The following is a 17,187-nucleotide window of genomic DNA, read 5'->3' on the forward strand; positions in this document are numbered from 1 at the left end:
GGTTTCCAAGCGTTTTCTCTGCCCTGCTCCTCCCACAGAATCCATATTGCCAAGAGTGCTTCCAGGTTTTTAAAAAATCAGCGATGGAATATCTTAATTAAAAAAAAATTAGAAGAGATAAAAAACAAAATAACAGTACAGTATCTAAGAAAACATGCATTAGAAAATTGTTGCTATGTTTGTTGTTTATATCTATTACTAGAGGCAAATCCCGTTGTATCCAGGAATACAATAGGCACTAGAGTGGGGGTGTTTAAAGAAAGTCAGGAGTTCTTGATGCTGGATGGAGATGTGGCTGCATGGGTTTGTTGTGTGGGTTGTGGTAGTCTGGCTGCGCACAAGGGTGTGTGATTAGAGAGCTGTGTGGCACGGACGGGCAGTCAGAAGGCTTAGTAGGTTGTACGTTATGAGGTGGACTAAAGGAGGTTGGAGGTGAGAATGCACATTTTGGGAGGGGTGGGAGATGGTGGGGAGGGGTATTAGACTGAGGGGCATTGCAGCGTAGGGCTGGAGTGTGGGGTAAGGGGGATTTTCTGGAGCCAGTTGCAGCAGAGGGTGTTTGGAGGGTGTGGATGATAAGGGAGAGACGACTGAAGATGGCGCTGTGCTAGTCCATTCTGTAATGAGCTCCTGAGCCAAGCAGAGGGCCAGGAGCAGAAGCACCTGGCAGACCTGAGCGGGATGCCTGTGCTCGGGGCCATAATGACATGTGTGAGGGCATCCCCCCCCCCCAGGCAAGGCAGGAACGCCAGACTTTCCATTAAAGGCAATGGTGCCATTGACTTTAATGGGTCCTGAAGCCAAATCAGTGTGGATTGGGCCCCTGGTGCACAAGCCTACTGAGAACTGCTCTGAAATGGCTAATTTCTCTAAACCAGAGTGGATGATAAGGGAGAGACGACTGAAGATGGCACCGTGCTAGTCCATTCTGTAATGAGCTCCCGAGCCAAGCAGAGGGCCAGGAGCAGAAGCACCTGGCAGACCTGAGCGGGATGCGCAAATCTCGCTCGCTGGTCACCCCAGGAACCGGTAACGGCATCCTGAGGGTCCTACAGATTCGTGGAGACTAAGTTCTCCGGATCACCACTGCTTGTGCTCAGGGCCATAATGGCGTACTTGTCGAAAACAACTTTCTAACCTTGAAACGACCAGCCGCATAAAATCCTGCATTTTTCCGAGATCATCTCTTCTCAGCTTGAAAAGAGCAGACATCTTGCGAATCAATGCAAAGACTGTGAGTTCTCTGTTTGCTTTCCTCTTCTTTAAAGCCAGGCACTAGCCCCCCTTCTTCCCCTTAACCAATCTGCAAGGGAATTCTTTCTTCGGACGGGAGGCAAGCCAGATAAATACACTCATTAAAATAAACAAAAGAAAGAACTTAACAATTTATTAAGGAGAGCCCAGTGGGAGATGTTGACAGAATACGGAGATTGACTAACTGATAATTCCTGATCGCCCGAACTCTCGCGAGAATTTTCTAACAGGGAATTTTCTAACAGTCTGTGATCTGTGACTATGCATTCTGTGGAGTTGTTTACAGCAATGGAAAACCTAACTAATGCACAGATGTATCATTTATTATGCAAGGGCAATTCGGAGATACTGAAAGTAGTCAAAAAGGTTGAAAAGGAGATTCAAGATACCAAGAAAGAGCTCTCAGACAGAATTGACGATTTGAAAAAAATAGCTGATGAAAACACAACTCAGCTGCCAACACACCAAATGAGAATCCAATGTCTGGAAGCTAATCAACAGGAGCGGGAGAGAGTGGCAGAAGACAAACCCGAAGTCCGGGAAGTAGAATCTAAAGCTAGGAACGTAAAAATCAAAGGCGTTTTGGAAGAATTTGGGAAAACAGACCTAAGGAAGGAAATACAACCAAGAGACATCTTTGTAAGCACTGAAAGCAAGGCTGCAAGAAATAATCTATTCAGAAAGCATCAGGAGACGCTGCTGAATTTGCTGGATCAAGAAGCACAAATATTTCAAGACCTACCAGCAAATACATCATGGAAAAGAGCACAATTCCATTTTTTGCGACCACCTGAAGAATGTGACGAACAGTGGAGCAATTATCTGGTCTTTCCTAAGAAAGACAGCAGCAACTTTTAGGTTAGGGCTAACATACAATGGGAACTGACTATATATTACTTAAGATAATAACAGATTATATTCTCATATGTATCAATAATTACTTTGCTAAGAAAGACAGCAGTAACTTTTAGGTTAGGACTAATATGCGATAAGAGCCTCTTGTGGTGCTGAGTGGTAAGGCAGTTGTCTGAAAGCTTTGCCCATGAGGCTGGGAGTTCAATCCCAGCAGCCGGCTCAAGGTCAGCCTTCCATCCTTCCGAGGTTGGTAAAATGAGTACCCAACTTGCTGGGGGATAAACAGTAATGACTGGGGAAGGCACTGGCAAACCACCCCATATTGAGTCTGCCATGAAAACGCTAGAGGGCGTCATCCCAAGGGTCAGACATGACTCGGTACTTGCACAAGGGATACCTTTACCTTTTAATATGCGATGGGAACTGATTATATACTTCTTAAGATAATAACAGACTATACTCTCACATGTATCAAAAATTATTTTGCTAGCTGGTTGTTTCTTTTTCTTTTCATCTTTCTGTAAGCGCTTCATATACCATAAAAATAATAATAAGAATAATAAACAGAGTGGATGATAAAGAGCTGAGAAAACCTCTTGGGCATTTTAAGATCCATCTTTTAAAAAGTGTGTGTGTGTGTGGGGGGGGCTGCAGGCTAAATTGCACCTAAAGTAAGTTGATTCAAGGCTTAATCCAAATCCTCTGTTTCTAGGGGATCCTGCCAACGTGTTTCAATTAAGACAATGATGACAAATTCATCTTTTGTGGTTTATTGACAGTTATACAATAGGAACACATCATTAGAGGCCTTACATACATTGTCAACCTAACTCACATGAGTGAAACTAATAATCTTATATATTTTCTTTTAATAAGAAATAAAAGCATATTGACTAGCCTTTAAAAACAGTTTTAAACAGTCATGCTACATATATTAATAAATTAAGGAGACTGATGCAAGAACAAGCTTTTCAAGTGTTTACAAAGGGGAAGAGAAAGGTCGGCTTGTGCCCAAAGAGATCTGCTCGCAGAGCGGACCTTGAGGAGTGGGAATTTCCCATTTTGCCCTTCCACTGCAGAAGTCCAAGTTCCCTCCCCCTCCTACCAAATTTTGTTTCTGGGTGTAAGTGACAGAAGAGGGAACAGAGTGAGGGTCTGCAGAGCAAGAGAGGAATCAAGGAGAATCGCCACCCCTCTTTCCAAAGAATGAAGTAGCCACAAATCTCTGGAAACTCATGGTTGGATACAAGGCCCTGGTCCCCCCCAAAAGAACTTCAAGCAATCCTCAGTTTAATTGAGCAGCAGTATGTAGTATTCCCTATGCAAACACGACATTTTTAGAAGCCAGCTTTTCCACGTTTGTATTTAGATCTGCTTATGACAAAGGGCACAAGCAGGAGCTGAGCTCATGCAAAGGAAATCAAGGCATACATGCCCAGCCTCTTTATGATGTATATACACAAGAAAGCTTTCAGCTGGTCTACAGCAGGAGTGGCCAAATTGTGGCTGTCCAGATGTCCATGGACTACAATTCCCATGAAACTCTGCTAGCATGTTGGCAGGGGCTCATGGGAATTGTACTCATGGACATCTGGACAGCCACAATTTGACCACCCTGGCCCACAGGTTTGGATAGGGTTGCCAACCCCCCAGTGGCACCTGGTGTTCTCCTGCTTTGATAACAGATCTCAAGATTACAAAGAACAGTTCCCCTGGAGACAATGTCTGCTTCGGAGGGTGAACTCTATGGCAGCAGTCCACAACCTTTCGGCCGCCGCGGACCACTGCTCCGGAGTGGGGCGAGAGGGTGGTCCGGGGGCCCGCACAAGCGCGGCAGCCCCAGCACAAACACGCATGTGCGGACAGCCACGCACGCGCGTTGTGCCCAGCAGGGGCGCAAACACGCGTGCACGGCAGTCCGCGCACGTGCTTTTGCGCCGCCGCCATGCCGGCGGTGGCGGCTCCCCCTCCCGGCCCCTCTGGGCCGCCAGCAAATCGGCCGCCAAAGCGGCCGATTAACTTGCGGCTTGGCAAGCTTCTCTCCCCCCCCCCAAAACAAGAAGCTTGCCGGGCCGCGAGCTAATTGTCCGCTTTGGCGGCCGATTTGCTCGCGGCCTGGCGAGTTTCTCGCTTTGGGGGGGGGAGGGAAGAAGGAGCTGCAGTCCGATGCCAAGGCCTTCACGGCCCAACACCGGGCCGCAGCCCGCGGGTTGGGGACCACTGCTCTATGGCATCAGGCCCTGCTGAGGTTCCTCCCCCCACAAGCCCCACCTTCCCCAGGCTCCATTCCCCAAATCCCCAGGTATTTCCCAAACCAAAGCTGGTAACCCTAAGTTTGCAACTGTATTAATAACAGCACTGAGCTCTTCAAAGAGAGCAGCTTATTTTACTAGTAACAATGCAACAATTTAAATGGCAACAATCAACCCTCTAACCCATGATCCCAAGGTAAAACAAATGTATAAATTTGCTAGGCTTTGTCACATGCTGTCCTGAATCAACTGGATATGTTAATTGCCTTTATTAATCCTCTGCTTCTATGGGCTATTGAGATGATTCATTTGAATAATCAATCCATTCGTTTGGAGGAGCAACGGAATAGAACTCTGCAGTGAACGAATGCCTTTGCCAGGATCCAGCTGGGTCCAGAGGCAGCAAAGCACCTGACAATATGATCCGCAACTGCAGCCCGTCCAGAATATCAGCAGCTTAATTATTCCAAGATGTCAAGGAAGACTTGGGTGGCGCACCCACACTGAGGACAGTCTGCCCTTGCCTGCATGGAGAGAAACCGCGAAGCCACAGTTTCCAGTTGGCCCTTAGTTAACAACATAGTTTTAGAGAGGATAATTTCATGACCCTTCTTTTAGATACAGACCCCAACTGTTTCAATGCTTGGTAACAACCTTGTACTTGGACTGCTTTAAAGGTAAGGGTGGTGGTGGTGGAGGAGGAGGAGCAGGAAGAGGAATCTAAACCCTGCAGAATTACAGAACTGGCAGATCTTCAGAAAAAGCCAGAGGTAGACTGGATCACCCGAATCCTTTTGCCATGGAGTGACTTCATTCTTCCTTCTGAATGCAGTTGCTCTCTTAATATACTGTAGCTTGGAAATAAAATAAGGGGTTTCAAATAGAGCAGCAGTCTCTTTGCTTAATTCCAAATAAAGTGGAAGCAGGGAAACAACCAGGACCAAAAGAAATATAAATAATCAGAGGCAGCCTACAGCCTTGCATTACTGTCTTTAAAAGAACTTAAGGCACCAAATTTTTATACACTCAAGGAGAAGCACATGTGCAGCGTCACAAATGCTTCCTGTATACTGTATTTCACATGCATTCAAAGGAGGGTCACCAACCTCCATGTGGTCTCCTGGGATTACAGCTAATTTCCAGGCAACCAAGATCAGTTCACCAGGACAGAGTCTGCACTTACTTTGTTTATTCCATTGTCAATCCTGTTGAATTAAGATCGCTTTGAACTTGGATCTTCCCCCCCCCCCCATTGAAACAGGAAAGTCTTCTGCATGTGGTTAGGGTAGTTCAGAAGGGGGGGGGAAGCCAAGCCTCTTTCTTAGAATCATAGAATCATGGAAGGGGCCATACAGGCCATCTAGTCCAACCCCCTGCTCAACGCAGGATTAGCCCTAAGCATCCTAAAGCATCCTAAAGTGTGTATCCAACCTTTGCTTGAAGACTGCCAGTGAGGGGGCGCTCACCACCTCCTTAGGCAGCCTATTCCACTGCTGAACGACTCTGACTGAGAAAAACTTTTTCCTGATATCTAGCCTATATCGTTGTACTTGAAGTTTAAACCCATTACTGCGTGTCCTTTCCTCTGCAGCCAGCAGAAACAGCATCCTGCCCTCCTCCAAGTGACAACCTTTCAAATACTTAAAGAGGGCTATCATGTTCCCTCTCAACCTCCTTTTCTCCAGGCTGAACATTCCCAAGTCCCTCAACCTATCTTCATAGGGCTTGGTCCCTTGGCTCCAGATCATCTTCGTCGCTCTCCTCTGTACCCTTTCAATTTTATCGATGTCCTTCTTGAAGTGAGGCCTCCAGAACTGCACACAGTACTCCAGGTGTGGTCTGACCAGTGCCGTATACAATGGGACTATGACATCTTGTGATTTTGATGTGATGCCTCTGTTGATACAGCCCAAAATGTTATTTGCCTTTTTTACCGCTGCATCACACTGCCTGCTCATGTTTAATTTACAATCCACAAGTACCCCAAGGTCTCGTTCACACACAGTGCTACCTAGAAGCGTATACCCCATCCAGTAGGCATGCTTTTCATTTTTCTGACCCAGATGCAGAACTTTACACTTATCTTTATTAAATTGCATCTTGTTCTCATTTGCCCATTTTTCCATTGTGTTCAGATCTCGTTGAACTCTGTCTCTATCTTCCGGAGTATTTGCCAGTCCTCCCAATTTGGTGTCATCTGCAAACTTGATGAGTAGTCCCTCCACCCCCTCATCTAGATCATTAATAAATATGTTAAAAAGTACCGGGCCGAGCACCGAACCCTGAGGTACCCCGCTACTCACCTCTCTTCTTTCTTTTCTTGAAGGGGGGGAGGAGCCAAGCAGGGAGCCTCTTTCTTTTCTTGGAGGGGGGGTGGGAGAGGATCGAAAAAGGCAGAAAAAGGAGAAAAAATCCAGGACCAACAAAAGTTGAGAGAAATTAGGGGCTTCTCCTTTAAGGCAAGTTTGTCACATGACCACCTTTGGCCAATCACGGGTGCTCTACAATGGAGGAGATCCCAGATTCAAAACAGCCTTTAAATATTGAAGGATAAAAGCACTCTAGAAGGAAATTTTAAATCGCCCCAAATCCAAACGGAAATCACATTCTGTGTAGAGGGCAGGGACTGAATCGATCTGGGGTTGGAATAAAAGCTCCGTGCAGCTTACACCCTGGAAACAGTGGCCACTCTGGAAAATGGACTCTATGGTACTACACTCCATTGAAGTCCCTCCCCGCCCTCCTCAGCCTCCACCCTCAAAATCTCCCAAGTATTTCCCAGCCTGGAGCTGGCAACTATAATTCAGAGGCACCCCACAGGTGAAATCTCACCCAACCCCCTTTAATCAGCCAGTGTATAGCGCAGATATTGGGGACCACTTACTAAATCCCAAGTAATGCAAGGATTTGAGCTCCCTTGTATCCTGCAGGCTGCAGCTTTTGACTAGGGACTTGGCACATTCTTCTAATTAGAAAATTTTTAAAACTCTTAATGTTTTTAAATTTGTAGGTATGGGCTTTTAAATGTTGTTAGCCTCCCTGAGACTGTTGTTAGAGTAGTGCAGAATACAAATCTATCCTTATCCATCCATCTATGGTTCCTCTATATATTTGTGAAACAGCCTGGGGGGTGGAAGGTGTCCAGCTGTCCAAGTTGGAATAGGGCCAATCATGGTGCAGCCATCAACGCTGGCTGCACCCTGATTAGCTCTGCCCCTACAGCTCCTGCCCTCCCTCCCTGGATGCTAGCCACATTCCTCTCAGACATGCCAGAGACAGAGAGTACACACAGAGCACTGCCAGACCGAACACAAGCCCTCATTTCCTCCAATCGCTCCTGCTGTGAGGGAGGCAGAGATAGACACAGAGAGACTGCCCCAAGTTGCTGACAGAGACACAGAGAGAGCCGCCCCTGCTGCGACAGAGGGAGAGAGACAGAGAGCTGCCCCAAACTGCACACCAGCCCTCCTTCCCTCCTAAAAACCAGCCTAATTACCTGCTATGCCTTCTGCTGTGAGGCACACCAGACATGCAGCACATGCAGCAAGAGGGGGAGAGAGACACACAGAGAAAGATCGGCACCTCACGGTGTCCCCTGGGTCCTAGTGTCCATTGCATTCCTGCTTGTAAAGGGCTTTCTTGCTAGTATCTATATCCTTACCACAGTTCCTCTATATATTTTTGAAATGGCCATCTGGGTGGCGCTGTCCAGGTCTCGGGGCTGCTGTCTGGGTCTCGGGGCTGTTGTCCATCCTTGTCCGGGCCTCCGAAACCATGGGCAGTGGGCCAATCCGGAGGCGCCCAGCAAAGCGGATCGCCTCTGGATTGGGATGACCCCTAGACTGCCCGCCTCCCCAAGCCGCGTGAGAGCGCTGGCCCGCCTCACCGCCACACAGCTCTTGGCTGGCGCGGACTGTGCTTGGCCCACTCAGCTCTTCCGTCACTCCAGATTGCCCCGCAGCCCTCTGGCTGCCCGTCACCAAGGCACCCGCTCCCAACATGCCTACCCGGCAATGGCAGGCCACACTCCTCCACCCGCACACCAAAAGCCACCCGCTCCCCTACGCCCGCCACGGAGCTGCTACCTCCACTTGAGGCCTTTCCCGCAGCGCCGCCACACCGCCCTCTGGCAGCCTGCTGCCAAACCATGTCCCTTCCAACTCTATTATTCTATGATTCTATGATTGTATGCTCCAAGCTGACCCCACACTTTGGACCCTTTTTCATGCTTCATTTGGTAACACACATACAAAAATGAGAAAGATTCCAAGAAGATCAGCAATACCCCTTAAGAGACAGGAAGGAAGGAAGGAAGGAAGGAAGGAAGGAAGGAAGGAAGGAAGGAAGGAAGGAAGGAAGGAAGGAAGGAAGGAAGGAAGGAAGGAAGGAAGGAAGGAAGGAAGGAAGGAAGGAAGGAAGGAAGGAAATCCCTTTGGTAAAAATCCCTGTGGCCATGGTAGAAGTTCTGGTTGCCCACAGAAGACTCCTGGACAGAAAAGAGTTGGGCAAAGAAAACAGCAGAGGGGAGACAGCCCTGAAATAATGGCCAAATGTTAAAAGGGGTATTGAGAGATGCTTTTCATGATAAAATTACAGATACATCCAACACACTCACTTGGCTGGCATCAATCAGCATCCATAATCAACTTCAACATGTATAAGGGTTCTCCTGCAAACAGTAGCAAATTCTGGGTTGGATCCATACTACTTTTTCCAGCAGTAGAATGGAATTGTTCCCCTTGTAGCCCACCAATCTCTGTGAAATGCCACTCCCGGAAGACAGGGGACCCTGGGGAATGATTTGAGGGGAAGGGGTCTCCAGTGTAGAGAGGGAAATTGGTGGAAATTGGCAATGTCCTCTAGATCAGTGGTCCGCAACCCCGGTCCGGGGACCGGTACTGGTCCATAGATCAGTTGGTACTGGGCCGCGGCTCCTCCTCGTCCTCCTCCCCGGCTGGGAAGTCAGAGGTACCAGCGGGAAAGCAAGCGGAGCAGGGGCTCAGGCAGTGACATCCCTTGGTTAAAGACTACCCCCCCCAAGGCCTCAGTAAAATTGTCAAGTGTTGACTGGTCCCTAGTGATAAAAAGGCTGGGGACTACTGCTCAAGACCAAGGCTTCTGTTTCCCATAGGACAAAGGGGGGGGGGGGAAGTGATTTTTTAAATTTTTAAACAAAACTGAACACAGAAATCCCATCCACTGCAAATCTTTTCAGTGATGACCCCTCTTCAGGCCCTGTTGCAGATTGTGTGCGACATCATGCGGAACATTGAATTTGTAGAGTTTACCAAAGGTAAGACTTCTGCTATATTTAAGTCGTGCGGAATGGCTTCTTGAATTGCCCCCCAAGAGCACTGTGGTTCCTCTTCCTCTTAAACAGGAAAACGAGAGCTTAAAAAATGAAGTAAATAAATAAAAACAAAAGGCTATATCCCCTTTCACACAAATCTTAAGGACACTAAACCAAGACAGAAATATATATGTATTAAAAAGGGGGAAGGTGAAACATTTAGGGAGGCTAGGCCAATCGATGGCTAACAGACCCTCTACCTTGGAATACTTCTTTTGGGGAGACACAGACCAAAGAGCACAGGAGGGCTTGGATCCCCATGTCCTCCTTGCAGGCTGGCCTCTTTGGGAAACAGGAAGTTGGAAAGGGCTCTTCATCTCAGCTAGTTATTGCTTTTATGTATACAGCTATGAGATAAAGGCCATTTCTCCCAAACATTCTAGTGTTACAAATGCTAAGTTAGTGCAAAGAGTGATCAGAGGATGAGTAATATGAATTACTTCTAGAATATATTCTGGGCTTCCAAAAAAAAAAAAAAAAACAGCTGCAAAGAGAGTTTCCATCACACCAGTATGGGAGCTTCTGTTTCCATCATTGCATTCCAGTAAAGACAAGCAGAAGAGGAGGAGTTGTTTTTTCACCCCGCGTTTCTCTACCCTATGGAATTGGTCTTTAATATATACATTTTTGATGCTGATCCAGCCCAGGGAATTGAGGGAAGAGACAAAACCACCTTCATATACTCAGCTTCCAAAATGGCACAAAAGAGGCTTTTGAAAGTTCAAAAGAAACAAAATGTTCGGTTTTTTTAACTTGGAGGAGAAATGATCAGGTGGAATCAAGGGTAGGATGTATGAGGTGAACAGATAATACCCTAGAACAGTGGTCCCCAACCTTTTTCTGGTTGAGGACCGCCTCTGGGGGTGGTGGAGAGCTGCCGGCCCGGGAGCTGCGCGTGCACATTTTCACCAGCAGGGGGCGCTAATGAGCATGCGTGGCAGCTCCACGCATGCGCGTTTGCATCCGCTGGCGTGCCAGAGGCCACGCCTGCCTCTTCCCCCCCTCTCACAGCAAGAAGCTAGCTGGGCCGCAAGCTCGAGGCCTGGTGAGCTTATCGTTGCGGGGGGGGGGGGGGAGAGGCAGGCGCGGCTGCCGGCAGCCTGTACTGAGGCCTTCGCAGCCTGGTACCGGGCTGCAGGCCGGGGCTTGACGACCCCTGCTTTAGACCATGTGCTGGCAGGGGCTCATGGGAACTGTAGTCCATGGACATCAGGAGAGCTGCAGTCTGGCCACCCCTGAGAATCTCAATCAAAGCGGCTTATAATCACCCTTCCTTCCTCTCCCCACAATAGGCACCTTGTGAGGCAGGTGGGGAGAGAGAGTTCTGAGGGAACGGACCGGCCCAAGGACACACAGCAGGCCTCATGGGGAAGAGGAGGGGGAACAAAATCCGGCCTCCAGATTCAAGTCTGATGTTCTTCACCACTATCCCATGCCAGCTCTGTGTCTGATTTTGTGTCAGATTTTGTGTCTGAATATTTGTGCATGTGCACAGCTTGTCTAAATGGCTAGTACACACCAAGGGGCTCATGGGAAGATTTGGAAAACTTCTCATTCCAGAAACAGCTCTGTCATTCACTGGGTCTGTCATGGAGTTCAACTGTGGTATTTTATTGCTTTATTGAAAGTTGTTTTGATGTTATAGTCTGTATAATGTTCCATGTAAGTTATACAATGTTCAGTGTAAACCGCCCAGGGGCACAAAGAAGTGGGCGGTATAGAAATCTAAAAAAAATAAAATAAAATAAAATGGACTTGGAACAGGAGGGTGGGAAATGATTTATAGGGTGGCCCTACATACAACCAATCTGGTCTAAGGCTGCTGAGTCTTTTTGGGGACTGAAAATGCTGAATGGCAAAACAAAGAGTAAACAGGATGAGCCTTGAGCTGGTTAGCCCAAAACGGCCCTACCTCCTCTGGCAGGGGTGGCTAAATCGTGGCTCCTCAGATGTCCATGGACTACAATTCTCATGGGAATTGTAGTCCAGGGACATCTGAGGAGCCACGGTTTGGGGACCCAGATGGCCTTATGAGTGCAGGGGTGCTGCAGGGGGCAATACTTTTCAACATCTGTATGGTACAGCTGGTCAGGATTTTGTGCTGTTCTGTCATCAGTATGCTGATGAAACCCAGCTCTATCTCCTGATGTATGGCCAGATGGACTCCCCCCCCCCCCAAAAAAAAAAACAAAAACATTTGCCAGTTGTTTGGAAGCAGTGACTGGATGGTTCAGGCAGAGTCGCCTGAAACTCAAACCCTCCAAGACGGAGGTCCTGTGGCTGGGGGGAAGGGCGGCAGGATCAGGAAGTGTGCCTCCCCTGCCTGGATGGGGTGCAGCTTATGGCTGTGCTTGTGGCCAGGAACTTAGGGGTGATCTTTGAAGCCTCCTTGTCTAAAGGTAAAGGTATCCCCTGTGCAAGCACCGAGTCATGTCTGACCCTTGGGATGACGCCTTCTAGCGTTTTCATGGCAGACTCAATACGGGGTGGTTTGCCAGGGCCTTCCCCAGTCATTACCGTTTACCCCCCAGCAAGCTGGGTACTCATTTTACCGACCTCGGAAAGATGGAAGGCTGAGTCAATCTTGAACCGGCTGCTGGGATTGAACTCCCAGCCTCATGGACAGAGCTTTCAGACTGCATGTCTGCTGCCTTACCACTCTGCGCCACAAGAGGCTCATATAAAATCCTTGTCTATGGAGGCTCAGATCCCGAAGAAAGCCTGCATGGCATTGTACCATCTGCACCAAGCTAGGCTACTAGCGCCCTACCTGCCCCCAGAACACTTGGCCACAGTGACCCATGCAACGGTCACTTCCAGATTAGACTTCTGTAGCTCGCTTTACAGTTGCAGGTCTCTGACCTGGATATTGCAGTTGGTGCGGAATGCAGCTGCTAGGGTCTTCATGGAATACCATAAGCTACGAGTAGCTGTTGTCATAACGACCTTATACTCTGTTTCAGAGACATATATTTGCTAATTTGAAGATGGTCTGAAAACAATACATTTAATGTCCCTTGACAAAGCTAGTGGGCGAAATGCATTGGGACTGTTTTGAACATGAAAGAATAAAGAATAATAGAAGACTGAAGACTCTACAGAAGTCTATTTTGGATATTTTGTTTGCCACCTTGGTATCCCAGTGCCTCAATACTTGATTCACATGGAAGCTGGCAACCCTAAGAGGAGGTCTCTCCATGCACAAGAGTCCTGAACCAAGTCAGGTTCAAGCACACCTAGGAAGTGTGGAATTCCATAACATGAACCTGCACCTATCTGGCAACCTTACCAACTCTTTGTAAAATTTTCTTGACCTGAAATAGGTGGCTGATTGGGTGGCTGTGGAGGCATTATACCCTTTTGAGGCCCCATTTCAAGGAATATTTCTTACCCCAGGGATAGCCAACCGCCTAGTAAGGCAGCAATTGAGAAACCCTCTGTAGGTTCTTTGCCAACCAGTGTTTTCAAGTTTGACTGTAACATACAACGGTTTTTGATTTACAGCAGGCGGGAAGAAAAAGGGGCGTGTAGAATCCTGAGCAAGAGCAGCAGTTGGCCCTGAGTGGGGGATATTCCACCAATAGGAGTCTTTGGAACCTTCAGCATGAATCATAGAATCATAGAGTTGGAAGGGGCCATACATGCCATCTAGTCCAACCCCCTGCTCAACGCAGGATCAGCCCAAAGCATCCTAAAGCATCCAAGAAAAGTGTGTATCCAACCTTTGCTTGAAGACTGCCAGTGAAGACTGCCAACTGTTTGAATAAAGTTCTGTAAAGTGTATTCACCAGCTGTTTGAATAAAGTTCTAATCACGGACCTCCCTGCCAGCAGGGCTCATGGGAATTGTAGTCCATGGGCATCTGGAGATGTTAGGCCACCCCTGCTCTAGAGACTTCCAAGTCTGAGGTAGCGCCGTTTACAGGCGAGACATTCATACACACAGATATGAACACTAGGAAGGACTTGTAAGAGTCATCGCTCTCTACATATTTAAAAATGAACAGAAGTGTTTAGATGCTGCCACTGCATAACTGAAATTTCCCCTATCGCTTGTCTTTATTGAGCTTCCTTCTCTGGCTCATAAAACTCCATGTTTTGATTTGGAAGTTTTAACTTTTCTTCCTGTTTAAAATAAGGTGACCAGATTGTCTCACTTTTGGAGGGACATCTTGGGGTACCTGGCAAATTGTACTTATGTTGAAATTTAAAAATAAATATTACAATACTATTTTTGCGTTCTATGCATTCTATGAAACTTTTTGTTACTCTATATAAATTTTTAATCAAGAACCCCCCCCCCCCCCCGGTCAATGGTGACCCGCTTTACCAATGTTAAAATCTGGTCACCTTAGTTTAAAAGGCACATTGAGGCTTGGTGTCAGGGTCCTTCATTTTGAACATATCTGTGTTTTCCTTAGCAGAGCAAATAATGGGATTGTGGGGATTGTTAGAAGTGGAGGGGAAAACAGTGAATGCTATGGGAAGTGTGCAGTTTCTCCTCAGTCAACCTACTTCTGTGTTTGTGACAGTAGCCTTGATCTGGCAACTGCCTGGAGACTTGGGTGTCCTCTTGCCTGTGATGGCTTCCCATCGCTCCCTGGGGAAACCCAATAGACACTGAGATCAGGATTGCCTGTTCATATGATTGTGGAAGCCTGCATCCACATGAGTTCCATCAGAGGATACAGGCCTAATCTTGGTCATGCAAGTAGGTAGGTTTTTCAAATGCCTCTTTAGGTCTTGGGTTCCTAGGCTGGGACCCAGGTGAAGGATAGTTGGTCAAAGTATGAAAGGTTTACAAGTTGCATATGTGAAAGACCCTCATCCTGTAGGCAACTATAGAAGAAAACAAGCATTCCCCACATACATCGCAAGTCATACAGGTAGGAAGGAACTTATCCATCTTCTCTTTGAACTGCCAATGGTGGATCACATTGTCATAGGAAATCCTGCCAGAACTCTGTGCTCACTGTGTATTGTGTCTTGCACGTTTGGTTCCAGAACCAGAACTGGAAGCCACATAAGAGATCACCAGCTGTTTGAGGCAGGAGCAGATGTGCAAACCATCTGTACATGCTACAAAGAAGCAAAAACACATAGCAGCAGAAAGACAGAAACCCAAGGCCATGATATCCTAAACACACCACATCATTGTTGTGCTCAAAGATGGGAAGAAAAGTTTCTTAACAAGTTTCAGGGAAATCAAACGCACACTAACTCATCCTAAGACCTCATCAAGAAAGATTTGTGTCGGAGGTGTGGACATAAACTGGGATATGGCATTAGGAAAGTGGAATATGCAGGCTGAAAGTTACCAAACTGGCCTGGAAATTTATGTACTCAGAAAGGATTTTATGTGTTTTTGTACTCCTCTAGGAAGCTGATCTTGGAATTTAAAATATTTCCAAACTTTTACAGGGGTGGATGGGAACAGCTTTCTAAACCTGGAGGTTGGGGGGAGGGGGAGGAGGAGAACCTCCGCTAATTCATAGACTCTGCCCAAAGTGGTTGAGGGGTTTTAAATATCGTTGCCACCCCTGCAGTGTGAATTCTGCAAAAACCCTTCCATTGGGACGGACAAGAATAAAGAGATAATACATATAGAGCAGCTGCTTCTAAGCAGAAAACCAAATGCAAAGAGGCTAGGATATATTTCAAGTAAACTACATTTGGCTTTAAGACCTAGGCTTCAAAAATGCTACGTAGCCTCTGTCAACTCTGCACATTTGCAGCGCCTTTAGCCCTGGGTATTCCACCCCCCCCCAAACTAAACTTTTTTTCGTGCAGCAAAGGAGTCTGCCTGCCTTCATTAACATTTGTTTCATGGTAGGAAAGAGATCCTTGCAGGTTGCCTGCCTTTTCCTTTGAGTCAAGTGTTCTGATAGGACAGTTCGAAAACATTGCAGGCCTCTCCCAGGCTTTCGTCCATGTTCAGCCTTCGCCAGAATGATTTCTGCTTCATATGCAGCTCCCTCCGCACACACCGGGGGCACGGGACGGACTTCACCTTGCATTCGGAATGGAAGAGGGCACCACAGCTCTCGCACCTGAGAAAAAGCAACCAAATCAGACAGAGGGAAGAGGGAGGATTGGTTTCTGTACCCCGCTTTTTGCTGCCCAAAGGAATCTCAAAGCACGTCCCTCTCTCCAAAACATACACCTCGTGAGGTAGGTGGGGCTGAGAGAGCTCTGAGAGAAAGTGCTCCTAGAGAACACCTCTAACAGGACTGTGACTAGCCCAAGGTCACCCAGCTGGCTGGATGTGGAGGAGCAGGAAATCGAACACGGTTCTCCGGATTAGAGGCCACTGTTCTTAACCACTACATCATGCTAGTGTATTAGGATTTTAGAAATCTGGAACCACCAAAAGAACTGAAGAACATGAATCTTTAGCTTCTTTCCCCATGGCCCAGAAAACAAGAACCTAAAAAGAGTCCTGCTGCATCAGACCAGAGGTCCATCTATTCCAGCATCTGGTTTCACCCAGTGGGCGACTGAGGAGGACCAACAACAGAGCACAGAAGCCAAACCCATTGTGTTTATTTATTGTATTTTAAATGTTAGTTACAATCTACCTTTCTTACAGGGATTAAAGGTGGATTACACAGGGCGAGTCAATGCAATCAATATAACTGAGCATTCGATAACCAGTGCATTAGGATTTTAGAAATCTGGGGCCACCAGAAACATAGCCTAAGGCTTGGCGTGAGACATTAAGCAAAACAGAAGTTACATACATAGGGTCCTACTTCTAATAAACTACAAACAGCAGTTCAGAATAGTTCAGGCCTTCCCCTAATGTTGCAGAATCCTCCTAAGTGGAATGGAGGATCTTCAGAGGTTTATTGCCTCTAAATGTGGAGCTTTCCTTTAGTTACCATAGCCAGCAGACCTCTCCTTCATGAATCTGTTGAATCCCCTTTTATAGTCATGGATGCCCGTGGCATCCTTGTTGTGTTAAGAAACAGTCCCTTTTGTTCTTCCTCATTCTACTTGGTGGTCCATAAGGCCATCTGCAGTCCGAGTCTTGCATATCTGAGAGACCACCTCTTTATACCCCCCCCCCAAGAGTGCTCCATTCTTTGAATACAAATCGGTTGGTCTCTGGCCCCAAAATGTCCTGGTTCCTACTTGGTGAAATGAGCTCCTGGAGTAAAACAGGGCCCTGCCAGAGTTAGCACAATTCTGCAGCGTGTATAAGATGGAGCTCTTCAGCCATTTATGTTTTGGTCCACTCCCAAATAATTCTGAATTTCTGGGAGAATTCATCACCCATCCAGATACGGTAGTATCGTCACTGTCTAACTTGCTTTAGACTGTCATTGTCTATTTAAATTAATTTTAAATTGAATTTTATCGGTTGTAATTCCATATTTTATAAGTTTTGTACACCACCTTGAGCCAGCTTGCTGGGAGGGTGGTCTAAAAATCTAAGAAATCTACTACCAGCTTCACTGGATGCCCTTGACCTCTA

General features: G+C 47.0%; 1 protein-coding gene across 2 annotated transcripts in view; it reads right to left on the reverse strand.

Moving 5' to 3' along the window:
* Window positions 1-2,859: 2,859 nt before the first annotated feature.
* PLEKHM3 (pleckstrin homology domain containing M3) overlaps window positions 2,860-17,187 on the reverse strand; it is a 180,873-nt gene continuing 166,545 nt past the window's right edge. The window contains exons 8-9 of one of the 2 annotated variants that reach the window (XR_013227978.1): window positions 10,818-15,760; window positions 2,860-10,704 (exon numbers count right to left, since the gene is read on the reverse strand). Coding sequence is in view for 1 of the 2 variants with exons in the window: in XM_077319268.1 (XP_077175383.1) it covers window positions 15,583-15,760 (178 nt within the window). In the remaining variant the exon portion in view is untranslated. Of the gene's footprint in view, window positions 15,761-17,187 lie in introns of both variants that reach the window. The other variant, XM_077319268.1, reaches the window with a different exon arrangement.

The sequence above is a fragment of the Paroedura picta genome, chromosome 2 (genome assembly GCF_049243985.1).
Source record: "Paroedura picta isolate Pp20150507F chromosome 2, Ppicta_v3.0, whole genome shotgun sequence".
Classification (NCBI taxonomy): domain Eukaryota; kingdom Metazoa; phylum Chordata; class Lepidosauria; order Squamata; family Gekkonidae; genus Paroedura; species Paroedura picta.